Source organism: Ranitomeya variabilis, chromosome 2, assembly GCF_051348905.1.
Source record: "Ranitomeya variabilis isolate aRanVar5 chromosome 2, aRanVar5.hap1, whole genome shotgun sequence".
NCBI lineage: Eukaryota > Metazoa > Chordata > Amphibia > Anura > Dendrobatidae > Ranitomeya > Ranitomeya variabilis.
The window spans coordinates 783,483,692-783,499,924 of record NC_135233.1 but is presented as its reverse complement, the minus strand read 5'-3'; the positions used below and the strand labels follow the sequence as shown (position 1 = coordinate 783,499,924).

The 16,233-nt window shown below is 49.8% G+C and overlaps 1 protein-coding gene across 1 annotated transcript in view; it reads right to left on the bottom strand.

Moving 5' to 3' along the window:
* UBE3D (ubiquitin protein ligase E3D) overlaps window positions 1–16,233 on the bottom strand; it is a 324,905-nt gene that overhangs the window by 293,115 nt on the left and 15,557 nt on the right. Inside the window, exon 2 of the mRNA XM_077289817.1 lies at window positions 9,319–9,515. Coding sequence (XP_077145932.1) covers window positions 9,319–9,515 — 197 coding nt within the window. The remainder of the gene's footprint in view (window positions 1–9,318; window positions 9,516–16,233) is intronic.

Sequence of the window (16,233 nt, the reverse complement as noted above, 5' to 3'; positions counted from 1 at the left end):
GGAGTCTTATCCCAGGGAACTGTGAGCAAAACAGTACAGCAGCGGCTGATAATTATGTCACCAACATCACTTTAATGGTGTTGATAGGAGATGTGGGTATGGGTTTTGCTTTTTTTCAAGGGTTGGTGCAAACTGATTTGCAGGACCCAGTCCAGATCAACAATCTGTGGCCGCTGGACAGGAGCCCTGAGAACTATGTAATCAAAAGAATGCAAATGAGCATATACTGGGAAATAGGAGGCGTTACTCAGGTCTCCCATGCAGTGACCAGTCAGTGCTGAATTGTACACTATACTGGGTCCTGGATATAGATTAACAACAACTCTAGCATCTTGTTTTATTTTACTTAGGATACGGCATTATTTATGAATGAGTTACACGATTAATGTACAACACCTTCAATTATATTTGCATGGTAAACGATATAACAAAAAATCCAAATTTAGTATTTTTTTCATACCTCCTGCCAAGAAACAAGCAAAAAAAAAAAACCTATATAAATTTGGTATTGTTCTAATTGTACTGACCCACAAAATAAAAGGTAAATAACAGCTGTGATTTCTCTTCTATACACAGCACAAATTACTTAGCTCACTTACAGATGCAGCACCATGCAGGAAATTATATAACAGTAATGAGCAGTGTAGATGTGAATCAACTTCTGGACTGAGGTAAAAGACTTGTTAGAAAGCTTAAGGTACCGTCACACTAAACGATATCGCTAGCGATCCGTGACGTTGCAGCGTCCTGGCTAGCGATATCGTTTAGTTTGACACGCAGCAGCGATCAGGATCCTGCTGTGATGTCGCTGGTCGCTGAATAAAGTCCAGAACTTTATTTGGTCATCCGATCGCCGTGTATCGTTGTGTTTGACACCAAAAGCAACGATACCAGCGATGTTTTACACTGGTAACCAGGGTAAACATCGGGTTACCAAGCGCAGGGCCGCGCTTAGTAACCCGATGTTTACCCTGGTTACCAGCGTAAAAGTAAAAAAAACAAACAGTACATGCTCACCCAGCGTCATACCTTCCCCAGCGTCTGCTTCCTGACACTGACTGAGCGCCGGCCCTAAAGTGAAAGTGAAAGCCGCTCTGCTGTTAGGGCCGGAGCTCAGTCAGTGTCAGAAAGCAGACGCTGGGGGACGCTGGGTGAGTATGTACTGTTTGTTTTTTTTACTTTTACGCTGGTAACCAGGGTAAACATCGGGTTACTAAGCGCGGCCCTGCGCTTAGCAACCCGATGTTTACCCTGGTTACCCGGGGACCTCGGCATCGTTGGTCGCTGGAGAGCGGTCTGTGTGACAGCTCCCCAGCGATCAAACAGCGACGCTGCAGCGATCGGCATCGTTGTCGCTATCGCTGCAGCATCGCTTAATGTGACGGTACCTTTAGCACAATCTAAAGGTACCTTCACACTAAACAACTTTCCAACGAGAACGAGAACAATCCGTGACGTTGCAGCGTCCTGGATAGCGATCTCGTTGTGTTTGACACGCAGCAGCGATCTGGATCCCGCTGTTATATCGCTGGTCGGAGCTAGAAGTCTGGAACTTTATTTGGTCGCTAGATCGGCGTGTATCGTCATGTTTGACAGCAAAAGCAACGATGTCAGCAATGTTTTTACATGGAGCGTGAACGATAAGTGAGTCGCCGTTACGTCACTGGATCGCTCCTGCATCGTTCTGGAGTTGCTGTGTTTGACGTCTCTACAGCGACCTAAACAGCGACGCTCCAGCGATCTAGTTTAGGTCGGATCGTTGTCTATATCGCTGGAGCGACGCTTAGTGTAACGGTACCTTTACTGTGTCTCTCTCTCCATAGAGTATAATAGGCCGTGTAACCTGACACCTCACTGTTTGGCAATATGCTTTGTTTTCTCAGACTGGATGAAATTTGGAAACAGGGGAAGAAGTGGCCCACAACGGAAGAAAGAAGCAGAATTCTCTGATAAGAGACATCCTACTGTTTCTCATATTCACATGTAACACTGATTTATGGGGTTTGCTGAAATGACAGTCCTTAATTCCCAATGGTTTTAGAATACGATGTTCAACAACCTCTATCTAATATGTGTGATTTTCAGGAATCCGCATACTTTCGGTCTTTCTTGTATTTATTTGCTACGTACGCAGAAAGCAATGTCAACAATGGACATATTGTTCCATTCTGTTACAGAATGGAAACATCTATTGTTGACTTTATTGGCTTTATGAAGCAGACTGGAAAACAAAGTTGCCTCTTCATTTTACGACTAATCTATTAACAAAATGGTAAGAACCCCCACTCTTGCCCACTTCTTAGAAACTACATTCTATTACCTTGGGGATTTCAGGGTTTTGTGCATTATGCCCTCACAGTATCAGGATTCATTTGGAGGCAAGATTTTGTGTTGCATGTAAAAGTTATACTCCTTGTGTAAGTGCATGTTTTCCTATGGGGCAGTGTTGGATGGTCGGTGGTGAAGTAATAGATTCAGTGTTCCTAGGAACAGATGGTCACAATAAGCATGTAAGGTAAATGCACCCCATGTTTCTAATACCTTGCCTTTGAGCCCTATTGTTTGGGTCTGGATAATAACAAAGTATTACAAATTTCTTGCAGATCACTTACATGTGCAGCCTTTTTCATCTGTGTGTGATGTCCTCTTTCGACACTATAAGTCAGACACTAATAAGTGATATCACTAGTTGTGGCCACACAACTACATAGTCACGCTAACATCAACTGTAGACAATAGCTTTGTGTGAGGGAAAGGTCTCAAATTTCCACTTCCCCCAGTTTATTTTTTTAGAAATGGTAATCCGAAATTAAGAATAAAATCCATTACCTCTATGGCTAAGATTACACTTGTGGTTAGCTCAATTCTGCCGAATAAAGAGTGGCAGGACTGACATCATATCTATTAGGTTCCATTACTTTAAATTGCTTTAGAAGGTATTTCTTTTGTACACTAAAAAATAAAAGATCCAGACAAAGTTATAAGAGCCTTATTTCCGTAAGACTCATGGGTGTATACAGGGCCGGACTTAGCCCAAAAGGCGCCCTGTGCGAGACTGCAGGACGGCGCCCCCCCCCCCTCCAAACTTTGAAAGAAAACAATAACTCTTTAATATTCACAACAACACGTTTACTTAGAAAACTTGTGTTTCCCTGCAAAACACTTGAAGAAACACTAATATTGCAATAACGGGAATTATAAAGTGCTTTAAAGCGGACCAAAAGGAAAAAATGACGCTTGGTCCAAAGCCATATGGGCTGACAGCCAATCAGAGTGCAGAGCGGCGGCCTGCAAGGCCAAACACCGCCACACCATGACCAGATGACATATTACCACCACAGTGATCGAACAATATCAAATACAAGGAACGAATACCACAACATCATGACCAGACCACATATTACCACCACATAGTGACTGAATACTACAATACTGATCAATAATAAAAAAAACCACAATACTCACCATAAGTGCCATTATACACAGGAGATCTGTACTTAGTATGCAGCGTCTGTGTATAGGTAATACAGTGATCACCGGTGACATACACAGGACCTCAGTATATAGTATACAGTGTATAATGTCAGTGTATAGGTAACACACTGACTCACCAGTGACATCTCTAGGTGAAGTCCTTCATCTTTCATCCCGCACAGACCGCCATCACTTCATCCAGCCAGAACTCGTCTCTGCAGGAAATAACAGTTATCTCGAGTTCCACTTGCAGAACACATTACTTAATTTTCCCAACTTCTACATTACACCACATGAAGAAGGCGACATAGTGTCACTCTACACAGTAATAGGACCGCCCCTCCATTTAAAACAGTATACTCAAAAAATAAAATAAATACATCACTGCAGTAATAATATCCCTTAATTAGCCCCTATGGTAATAATATTCGCCATCCTGGCCCCCGTGTGTCTCATTCCTGGCGTCAGCCATATATTCTCCCATCCTGCCCTAATGAGTATCTATCCTGCCCCATATGATCTTCCCATCCTGCCCCATCTGTCTCCATCGTATCCATCCTGCCCCATCTGTCTCCATCGTATCCATCCTGCCCCATCTGTCTCCAATCCTGCCTCCAGTCATGACGCCATGTCTGTCATCCTGCCCAGTGTCCAGCTTTCTGCCCCAGTGTCCAGCTTTCTGCCCCAGTGTCCAGCTTTCTGCCCCAGTGTCCAGCTTTCTGCCCCAGTGTCCAGCTTTCTGCCCCAGTGTCCAGCTTTCTGCCCCAGTGTCCAGCTTTCTGCCCCAGTGTCCAGCTTTCTGCCCCAGTGTCCAGCTTTCTGCCCCAGTGTCCAGCTTTCTGCCCCAGTGTCCAGCTTTCTGCCCCAGTGTCCAGCTTTCTGCCCCAGTGTCCAGCTTTCTGCCCCAGTGTCCAGCTTTCTGCCCCAGTGTCCAGCTTTCTGCCCCAGTGTCCAGCTTTCTGCCCCAGTGTCCAGCTTTCTGCCCCAGTGTCCAGCTTTCTGCCCCAGTGTCCAGCTTTCTGCCCCAGTGTCCAGCTTTCTGCCCCAGTGTCCAGCTTTCTGCCCCAGTGTCCAGCTTTCTGCCCCAGTGTCCAGCTTTCTGCCCCAGTGTCCAGCTTTCTGCCCCAGTGTCCAGCTTTCTGCCCCAGTGTCCAGCTTTCTGCCCCAGTGTCCAGCTTTCTGCCCCAGTGTCCAGCTTTCTGCCCCAGTGTCCAGCTTTCTGCCCCAGTGTCCAGCTTTCTGCCCCAGTGTCCAGCTTTCTGCCCCAGTGTCCAGCTTTCTGCCCCAGTGTCCAGCTTTCTGCCCCAGTGTCCAGCTTTCTGCCCCAGTGTCCAGCTTTCTGCCCCAGTGTCCAGCTTTCTGCCCCAGTGTCCAGCTTTCTGCCCCAGTGTCCAGCTTTCTGCCCCAGTGTCCAGCTTTCTGCCCCAGTGTCCAGCTTTCTGCCCCAGTGTCCAGCTTTCTGCCCCAGTGTCCAGCTTTCTGCCCCAGTGTCCAGCTTTCTGCCCCAGTGTCCAGCTTTCTGCCCCAGTGTCCAGCTTTCTGCCCCAGTGTCCAGCTTTCTGCCCCAGTGTCCAGCTTTCTGCCCCAGTGTCCAGCTTTCTGCCCCAGTGTCCAGCTTTCTGCCCCAGTGTCCAGCTTTCTGCCCCAGTGTCCAGCTTTCTGCCCCAGTGTCCAGCTTTCTGCCCCAGTGTCCAGCTTTCTGCCCCAGTGTCCAGCTTTCTGCCCCAGTGTCCAGCTTTCTGCCCCAGTGTCCAGCTTTCTGCCCCAGTGTCCAGCGTTCTGCCTCCCTGTGTCCAGCTTTCTGCCCTGCCCCCCCCCCCTCCCGATCGCCGCTCTCAATAATAATTAAAAAAAAAAAACAAGTTCTTCTTACCTGACCGCGATCCTGCTCTATCTGCTTATCGGTGGGGGCGGCCATCTTCCTGAGGCCGCGCGTGCGCAGGTGGAGTGCTCTGCTGCCCGGGGCTTCAGGAAAATGGCCGCGGGATGCCGCGCATGCGCAGATGGAGATCGCGGCGGCCATTTTTCTGAAGCCGAGAAGCGAACAGCCAGGTAAATTCTGCGCCGCCGGCGACCCGCCCCCCCGCATTGTGCCGCCCCCTTCCTACGCCACTGCCAGGGGGGGCCCGATGACCGGGGGCGTGGTAACCGGAACGCTGGCAGATGGAAATTTTAGAAAACGGCTGCCCCGTACCGGGTCGTACCGGCTGAATCCCACCCCTGATTTTGATGTAATGTGACATTAATCTGCTGAGCTCAATAAATGCGCCCCTTGTATGCTAACGAGCCTTGGCGCCCTGTGTGGCCGCACAGGGCAAAGGCCGGCCCTGGGTGTATAGTCACAATAGCATCTCTACAAGGAGGATGGATGGCTGTACTGGGAGGAACCAGTTGGCAGTAAAAGTGGGCAAAGGTGGAGGCTGCCAGATGGACAATTTGTCTCACAATTGAAGTTCGTCATGAACTAATGGCCACTATTCACATTAGATAAACCTGGGAGAAACGAACAAGTTTGAACATGAATAACTTTCATTTCGACAGATGATCGTCCATTCTATTTTGCAAGCGATCTGCATATTACAACAGGAAAACCAAAAAGAAAACACCGAGCCTATGATCAAAAAGAGATCCTGGAACATATGTTAATGAAGGTAAAACACCTTTATTAAACAGACATGGTAGACTACTGAAGAGTGCCAGCACTGACACATACAATATGCAAAACATAATAGAAGATGGTAAAAGGTCAAGGACCACACAGGTAGAAAACAATCACGTTTAGTGCAAGGAACGGTGACAAAAGAATGCCGTCAGTGTCAAGCATATTAGGATATGCTCAGAGGACCCAGCACAATTGGGGTAAGCCAATGAGAAGTGTTAAGAAAGCATCATTGTGGACACAGCTGCTGGAATGTATAAACCGTGCTGTGAAGATGCCCGATCATATGGGTGGCAGAGTACTGGCTATGAAATTGCCAAAAAGTACGCAAAATCAGATAGAATATAACAAATATCAGCAAGAGACACTAGATAGTGTGAATAACATACACACACACACGCATATATACCACAAGAATCACTGTCATTTAAACATATGCATACACTTAAGAGTATTTACAAGAAGCAAAATGGGGGAATTACCTGTAGGGTTCGCTGGCAAAGTGCGGCGCACACCCGCCACGCGTTTCAGAACTGGTCCTTCATTAGGGGTGTTGGTGGTCCTTTCTTCCCTATACCCATAAAATGTCCCCCATGCCATTTGCTGTAACACAACCCCAAAGCATAAATGATCCAACCCCAGGCCTTATGGTTGTGAAGATGTTCTTTTCCTGGAATTCTGTGCCCTTCTTCTCCACACAAACCTTTGATCATTGTGGTCAAAGAGTTCTATTTTAACCTCATCGGTCCACAGGAGTGGTTTCCAAAATGCATCAGGCTTGTTTTGATGTTCTTTTGCATACTTCTGAATTTTATGGTGAGCACGCAGGAGAGGTTTTCTTCTGATGACTCTTCCAAGAAGGTCATATTTTTCCAGGTGTCTCTGACTAGTAGAACAATATGTAACGCTATTGCCGACACCCCTGCATCGTTCCCCTTCCTCCTGTATGCAGGGACGCCAGCAAGCTCACCACCCCGGCCATGCGGCGTGGTCCGTCTTCCTTATGTAGTGCGTGCTGCTGGGAGGCATTTAGTAACAGAGTACACCTGCAGGATGGCTCTCAGCCAATAGCTGGGAGACATCTTGTATATAAGGCACCCTCCCCTATAGGGAGGTGCCAAGCAACATCGTGAATAATGAGGTAGTGTGTAGTCTGCTAATGAGTTATGAGGTTCCCTGGTCCTGGTGCGGCAACTCCTGAACCCGAAGTCCCTGCTCTTTTTGCAGCCAGTCCTGAACCCGAAGTCCATGGTTCTGGTGCAGCCAGTCCCGAAGTTGAAGTCCCTGGTCTTGGTGTGGCCAGTCATGAACCCGAGGTCCCTGATTCTTATGCGGCCAGGGCCTGAACCTCATCCCCCACTCCCTGAATCAGTATCTGAGACAAGTATGTCTGAACGTGTGCCTGAGTACCCCGTATATCCTGACTTCTACAACCAGTCTCCGAATCAGTCCTGTCTGAGACTCTGTGTCAGGCTGCCGTCACACTATCAGTATTTGGTCAGTATTTTACATCAGTATTTGTAAGCCAAAACCAGGAGTAGGTGATAAATGCAGAAGTGGCGCATATGTTTCTATAATCCTTTTCCTCTAATTGTTCCACTCCTGGTTTTGGCTTACAAATACTGCTAGTGTGACGGCAGGCTCAGTGTATGATCTGCTGAGGATCCTGAACCTCGTAGTCTGTAAGGAGCTTGAGTCTATCAGAGGATCCAGAACTTAGAAGTTTGAATGGAGCCCCAGGCCTATCTGTGTCTACGTACCTGACCTCTGGGAACAGCACCTGCAGTACCAGGGACAAGTGGTATGTAGCAGTTACCTGCAGCCAAATCTGACTCCACCATCAGGAGCTCCAGCGAGAACCTGGTATCCGCTTAGCTATGCCCCTCCTAGGTAAGCACCTTTTGCGTGTGAAACACAAATGTACCACAACTCCAGAGTCTGCTAAATCTTTCTGAAGGTCTTTTGCAGTCAAGATGGGGTTCTGATTTGCCTCTCTAGCAATCCAGCGATCTGCTCTCATTGAAATTATGCTTGGTCTTTCAGACCTTATCTTGACCTTCACTGTTCTGTTAATTGCCATTTCTGAATTACATTTCGAACTGAGGAAAGGGCAACTTGAAAACACTTTGCTATCTTCTTATAGCCTTCTCCTGCTTTGTGGGTCTCCACCATTTTAATTTTCAGTGTGCTAGGCAGCTGCATAGAAGAACCTATGGCTGCTGTTTTTTGACACAAGGTTAGAGGTGGCTGGGTTTTTATAAAGCTGGGAAATTTGCATCACCTGGCCTTTCCTAAAGATGATAGTGAACAAGCCATAACACTAACAAGCAAATTAAGGTCTGAAATAGGCCCATTTTCCTTTTTGTAATTTTTAAAATGTAAAAGATGAAAATATATAGATTTTTTTAAATAAAAGTACAAAGGAAATGTGTCATCTTTAACTGTGGACCTTTTTAGAGATCATTTCATCTTCACATGCTTAACTGTTTATAAAACCAGTAAACTTTGACCAAGCGAGCCCAAACTTTTACATGACACTGTAATCTGAGAGCAATATAATATAGATCTTGAATCCAGTGATGTGTCACTTACTTGGCTGCTTGCTGTATTTTTTATACAATTATTGTTTTATCAGAAGGAGATTTAGGAGCTTTGTATAATCCCACCCCCACCACTGACTGGCAGCTTTCTGCTTATGCACACTGTACATGAGCAAAAGCTGCCAATCAGAGCTGTGGGCGAGGTTATACAAAGCTCTGTAGTCAGAGAGCTGATAGATAAGCAGCAGATAAAACAGTGACTTTAGCAAAATCCCAGCAAGCAGCTCAGTAAGTGACACATCGCTGGAATCATGGTCTCTGCCCCTACATCATGCTGCTTTCAGTTGGATTATCAAAACTCTTGAGTCAGATTTCCGTTAAAGGGGTTGTTGAGTCATCCAGAACATCTATTAGTTTAGAAACCTTTTATCAAACATTAGCTACTCTTCCAAAGACGTCTGGGCGCCCTACTGTCTCCGTACACCCTGTTTGGTCCGGACAAGCATGTGAACAGTGCAGATAGTCACAAACCACAGAGGTAACCAACGCGTCAAGAGCGTTTGCAAAAATGTTTGAAAGACTGTACAATCCTACAAACAATCATCATCCCATAACTTCACCACACAAGTTTACACATATTAATACCTTTCGCTTCCACCGCCTGGGCCTTTAGTCGCATATGTAGTCCTTCACCAGAGACATGCTGTACATATCTGCATGTGGAGGGAACCAACTTGACCTCCTGCGGTAAAAGGAACTCTTCGCTGTTATCAGGAGACTGGATTTGTAAGGATGACTGGCTCACTGAAATGTCAATTGGAAAGCTTTTGCCTTCAAGGCCACTAAAATAAAAGAACAAAAATGGAACATTACAATTAAAGAATATTTTGTCCATAAATGTTATTCAATTAGTTTCCACATTGCAATAAGTGAAACTATAAATGCCTCAAAGCAACGTATAAAATTCAGATTAGTTAATTAAAATGTCACATTGAATTCTTCTGGTAGAACTGCAGGGAGTTATAACATGGGCTAGTGGCTCCGCTGAGCGGGGAATCGGGGTCTCACCATTACTTTCTGTCCCAGTGTATCTTACATATTTGATCTTTTAGATTCATTCTCCTTTTAATAATTTTTCACTAAATGTGAAGTTGTTACTACTTGAATTAGCAGATGTAGTATCACTGTCTAAATATCGGTTTCCACTATTTTTTGTGTATGACAGGCTTGTCATAATGGCCAAGGAAGCATCATATGAACAGGCTACAATAAAACATCACTCCCGATATATTTTAAACCCCCCAGCCAAAGAGGGCAGCATGGGGGTCTCCGTATGGAGAGAAGGGGAGGCGTGGCCAGCTCAGTATGGAGGGACAGCAGCATAGGGGGGGGGGTTCTTAGTATAGAGAGAGTGAGGCAGCATGGGGGTCTCCGTATGGAGAGAAGGGGAGGCATGGCCAGCTCAGTATGGAGGGACAGCAGCATAGGGGGGGGTTCTTAGTATAGAGAGTGAGGCAGCGTGGGGGGTCTCCGTATGGAGAGAGTGAGGCAGCGTGGGGGGTCTCCGTATGGAGAGAGTGAGGCAGCGTGGGGGGTCTCCGTATGGAGAGAGTGAGGCAGCGTGGGGGGTCTCCGTATGGAGAGAGTGAGGCAGCGTGGGGGGTCTCCGTATGGAGAGAGTGAGGCAGCGTGGGGGGTCTCCGTATGGAGAGAGTGAGGCAGCGTGGGGGGTCTCCGTATGGAGAGAGTGAGGCAGCGTGGGGGGTCTCCGTATGGAGAGAGTGAGGCAGCGTGGGGGGTCTCCGTATGGAGAGAGTGAGGCAGCGTGGGGGGTCTCCGTATGGAGAGAGTGAGGCAGCGTGGGGGGTCTCCGTATGGAGAGAGTGAGGCAGCGTGGGGGGTCTCCGTATGGAGAGAGTGAGGCAGCGTGGGGGGTCTCCGTATGGAGAGAGTGAGGCAGCGTGGGGGGTCTCCGTATGGAGAGAGTGAGGCAGCGTGGGGGGTCTCCGTATGGAGAGAGTGAGGCAGCGTGGGGGGTCTCCGTATGGAGAGAGTGAGGCAGCGTGGGGGGTCTCCGTATGGAGAGAGTGAGGCAGCGTGGGGGGTCTCCGTATGGAGAGAGTGAGGCAGCGTGGGGGGTCTCCGTATGGAGAGAGTGAGGCAGCGTGGGGGGTCTCCGTATGGAGAGAGTGAGGCAGCGTGGGGGGTCTCCGTATGGAGAGAGTGAGGCAGCGTGGGGGGTCTCCGTATGGAGAGAGTGAGGCAGCGTGGGGGGTCTCCGTATGGAGAGAGTGAGGCAGCGTGGGGGGTCTCCGTATGGAGAGAGTGAGGCAGCGTGGGGGGTCTCCGTATGGAGAGAGTGAGGCAGCGTGGGGGGTCTCCGTATGGAGAGAGTGAGGCAGCGTGGGGGGTCTCCGTATGGAGAGAGTGAGGCAGCGTGGGGGGTCTCCGTATGGAGAGAGTGAGGCAGCGTGGGGGGTCTCCGTATGGAGAGAGTGAGGCAGCGTGGGGGGTCTCCGTATGGAGAGAGTGAGGCAGCGTGGGGGGTCTCCGTATGGAGAGAGTGAGGCAGCGTGGGGGGTCTCCGTATGGAGAGAGTGAGGCAGCGTGGGGGGTCTCCGTATGGAGAGAGTGAGGCAGCGTGGGGGGTCTCCGTATGGAGAGAGTGAGGCAGCGTGGGGGGTCTCCGTATGGAGAGAGTGAGGCAGCGTGGGGGGTCTCCGTATGGAGAGAGTGAGGCAGCGTGGGGGGTCTCCGTATGGAGAGAGTGAGGCAGCGTGGGGGGTCTCCGTATGGAGAGAGTGAGGCAGCGTGGGGGGTCTCCGTATGGAGAGAGTGAGGCAGCGTGGGGGGTCTCCGTATGGAGAGAGTGAGGCAGCGTGGGGGGTCTCCGTATGGAGAGAGTGAGGCAGCGTGGGGGGTCTCCGTATGGAGAGAGTGAGGCAGCGTGGGGGGTCTCCGTATGGAGAGAGTGAGGCAGCGTGGGGGGTCTCCGTATGGAGAGAGTGAGGCAGCGTGGGGGGTCTCCGTATGGAGAGAGTGAGGCAGCGTGGGGGGTCTCCGTATGGAGAGAGTGAGGCAGCGTGGGGGGTCTCCGTATGGAGAGAGTGAGGCAGCGTGGGGGGTCTCCGTATGGAGAGAGTGAGGCAGCGTGGGGGGTCTCCGTATGGAGAGAGTGAGGCAGCGTGGGGGTCTCCGTATGGAGAGAGTGAGGCAGCGTGGGGGTCTCCGTATGGAGAGAGTGAGGCAGCGTGGGGGTCTCCGTATGGAGAGAGTGAGGCAGCGTGGGGGTCTCCGTATGGAGAGAGTGAGGCAGCGTGGGGGTCTCCGTATGGAGAGAGTGAGGCAGCGTGGGGGTCTCCGTATGGAGAGAGTGAGGCAGCGTGGGGGTCTCCGTATGGAGAGAGTGAGGCAGCGTGGGGGTCTCCGTATGGAGAGAGTGAGGCAGCGTGGGGGTCTCCGTATGGAGAGAGTGAGGCAGCGTGGGGGTCTCCGTATGGAGAGAGTGAGGCAGCGTGGGGGTCTCCGTATGGAGAGAGTGAGGCAGCGTGGGGGTCTCCGTATGGAGAGAGTGAGGCAGCGTGGGGGTCTCCGTATGGAGAGAGTGAGGCAGCGTGGGGGTCTCCGTATGGAGAGAGTGAGGCAGCGTGGGGGTCTCCGTATGGAGAGAGTGAGGCAGCGTGGGGGTCTCCGTATGGAGAGAGTGAGGCAGCGTGGGGGTCTCCGTATGGAGAGAGTGAGGCAGCGTGGGGGTCTCCGTATGGAGAGAGTGAGGCAGCGTGGGGGTCTCCGTATGGAGAGAGTGAGGCAGCGTGGGGGTCTCCGTATGGAGAGAGTGAGGCAGCGTGGGGGTCTCACTATGGAGAGTGTGCAGCTTGGGGGTCTTAGGCTGGTTTCACACTTGCGTTTTGATCTGCAGCGTTTTAGCGCTAAAAAACGCATGCGTTTTTTTCTATACGTTTTGACGCGTTTTCTGCAACGCATGCGTTTTTTGACGCGTGCGTTTAGTTGCAGAAATGTAACCTGTAGTAATTTCTAGCGGCGTTTTTTTGCCGCAAAAAAACGCATGCTTTTATTCTCGGCAAAAAATGCATTGCTGTCTATGTAAACGCATGCGTTTTTAAGCACATGTGTTTGCTTGCGTTAAAAACGCATGCGTTTTTATAGAAAAACACAAGAAAACACAAAAAAAAAAAAACAAGAAAACCCTAACCCTAACCACAAGAAAAAACAAGAAAACCCTAACCCTAACCCTAGGGTTACTAGGGATCCTAACCATAACCTTAACCCTAGGGATCCTAACCCTAACCCTAGGGATCCTAACCCTAACCCTTAGGGATAGGATCCTAACCCTTAGGGTTAGGGTCCCTAGGGTTAGGGTTACGGTTAGGATCCCTAGGGTTAGGATCCCTAAGGTTAGGGTTAGGATCCCTAGGGTTAGGATTAGGCTCCCTAGGGTTACTAGGGATCCTAACCCTAACCCTAGCTATTTCTGTTTTTAGTGGGTTTTCTAGTTGATTTTGATGATTGGCAGCTGTCACACACTTCTCAGCATGCGTTTAAAAAACGCAAACGCAGGAAAAAACGGATGTAAACGCGGCAAAACGCCGCGTTTTTTTCTGCATGCAGAAACGCATGCGTCTAAAAAACGCAGCGTTTAAACGCGTTTACATGCGTTTTTGCACCAAATGCGTTTTTTTTTTTTTAAAACGCTGCAGATCAAAACGCAAGTGTGAAACCAGCCTTAGTATGCAAAATGTGGCAGCATGGGGGCTCAGTCTATAGAAAAGGGGGTGCTCAGCATTGAGGGCTCATTATAGAGAATGGGCAGCATGGTGGTTCAGTATGGAAAGAGGCAGCATGAGGGTCTAGTAAGGAGAGGGGCAGCGTGATGGGCTCATTAAGGAGAGGAGCAGCATGAAGGGCTCAGTATGGAGAGGAGCAGCATGGGGGAGATATATATATATATATATATATTCTTATGTCTAAGGGGTACTTCCGTCTTTCTGTCTGCAACTTGCCGTACGTCATGGAAATCCCGCGTCGCTGATTGGTCTCGCCAGCTGCCTGTCATGGCTGCTGCGACCAATCAGCGATGGGCACAGTCCGATTAGTCCCTCCCCTACTCCCCCGCAGTCAGTGCCCGGCGCCCGCTCCATACTCCCCTGCAGTCAGTGCCCGGCGCCCGCTCCCTACTCCCCTGCAGTCAGTGCCCGGCGCCCGCTCCATACTCCCCTGCAGTCAGTGCCCGGCGCCCACTCCCTACTCCCCTGCAGTCAGTGCCCGGCGCCCGCTCCATACTCCCCTGCAGTCAGTGCCCGGCGCCCGCTCCATACTCCCCTCACCGCTCACACAGGGTTAATGCCAGCGGTAAAATACTGCGTTATGCCGTGGGTAACGTTACCGCTGCTATTAACCCTGTGTGTCCCCAACCTTTTACTATTGATGCTGCCTATGCAGCGTCAATAGTAAAAAGATCTAATCTAATATATAATTGCCTAGAATACTACTTCCTGCAATTTGTGCCAACTTCCGTGGCTTTGTCCGGAGCTAATGTCCGGAGCTAATGTCCGGAGCTAATGTCCGGAGCTAATGCCCGGAGCTAATGCCCGGAGCTAATGTCCGGAGATAAGTGACGTCACCAGTGTCCTACACCCAGGCAGAGCACAGGGGCCCCAGGCAGCATATGGGGCCCCAGGCAGAGCACAGGGGCCCCAGGCAGCATATGGGGCCCCAGGCAGAGCACAGTGGTCCCAGGCAGAGCACAGGGGCCCCAGGCAGAGCACAGGGGCCCCAGGCAGAGCACAGGGGCCCCAGGCAGCATATGGGGCCCCAGGCAGCATATGGGGCCCCAGGCAGCATATGGGGCCCCAGGCAGCATATGGGGCCCCAGGCAGAGCACAGTGGCCCCAGGCAGAGCACACACCAAATCGGAGGCCGAGGGGCCCCGCCAACCAAATCGGAGGCCGAGGGGCCCCGCCAACCAAATCGGAGGCCGAGGAGCCCCGCCCAACCAAATCGAAGGCCGAGCGGCCCCGCCCACCAAAGCGGAGGCCGAGGGGCCCGGCCCCGCCCACCAAAGCGGAGGCCGAGGGGCCCCGCCCACCACATCGGAGGCCGAGGGTCCCCGCCCACCACATCGGAGGCCGAGGGTCCCCGCCCACCACATCGGAGGCCGAGGGTCCCCGCCCACCACATCGGAGGCCGAGGGTCCCCGCCCACCAAATCGGAGGCCGAGGGTCCCCGCCCACCAAATCGGAGGCCGAGGGTCCCCACCCACCAAATCGGAGGCCGAGGGTCCCCGCCCACCAAATTGGAGGCCGAGGGTCCCCGCCCACCAAATCGGAGGCCGAGGGTCTCCGCCCACCAAATCGGAGGCCGAGGGGCCCCACCTGTGAAAATTTTACTGTGAAAATACCTGATGGGCACACAAGTATGCGCCAGTATGGGTACTAAGAGCTTTTCCACATAATAATGAAATATTTTAAAATGTCATAGAACATACCAATATACATAGTTATTGAGACATATTTATTATTTACATTATTGTTCTTAAGCAAAGAACAGTTGTTGTGGCATTTGCCACAACACGCAAAGTTGTTGTCTGATGTCTTTCATCACTCCCCTCATAAGCATGTTCATGGATCCTGTGTATCTGTACCTTAAATAACAAGAATTGTCAAGAGCTGGTGAGTGCAGCCATTTTTTGTTCTTTCTTACTATTATTTATTAATTGTATTATTCTTACATTTGAATAAATAAAGTATATATGGATTCTAGACTCCCGATTCTTTAGAATCGGGCTGCCATCTAGTGTTAAAAATAATAAAAAAACAAAAAACCTGCTATACTCACCCTCCGTAATCTGATGATGCGCTCGTGCCGGCCGCCATCTTCCGTTACCAGAGATGCTTTGCGAAATTACCCAGAAGACTTAGCCATCTGGGTAATTTCGCAATGCATCCTGGGAACGGAAGATGGCGGCAGCCGCGCGCATAGGGACAGCTTCGCTGGATCCCAGGGGGTGAGTATATAACTATTTTTTGTTTTAATGATCTTTTTTTAACACGGATATGTGCCCACACTGCTATATACTATGTGGGCTGTGTTATACACCTTGTGGCCTGCTATATACTATGTGGCCAGTGCTATAGATTACGTGGCCACTGTTATATATTGCGTGGCCTGTATTAACGCATCGGGTATTCTACTGTATGTATGTAAGTATGAATGTATATAGATGTATATAGCAGTCACATAGTATATAGCACAGGCCACGTAGTATTTGTCTGCTAAATACTACATGGCTCCTATATACTACGTGGCCTGTGCTATATAACATGTGGCTGCTATATACAAACATACATACATACATACATATTCTAGAATACCCGATGCGTTAGAATCGGGACATCATCTAGTAGTTTATATTTGAGGAAGGAGTGATGGTTACAATTGATAAGGGAAGACAGTATGGTGTTTTAGTTTTTAAGGGGGTGATGTGATGGCCATAGTCCATAAGGACAGACCATTTTCTCATGAACATTATAATGGCACTTA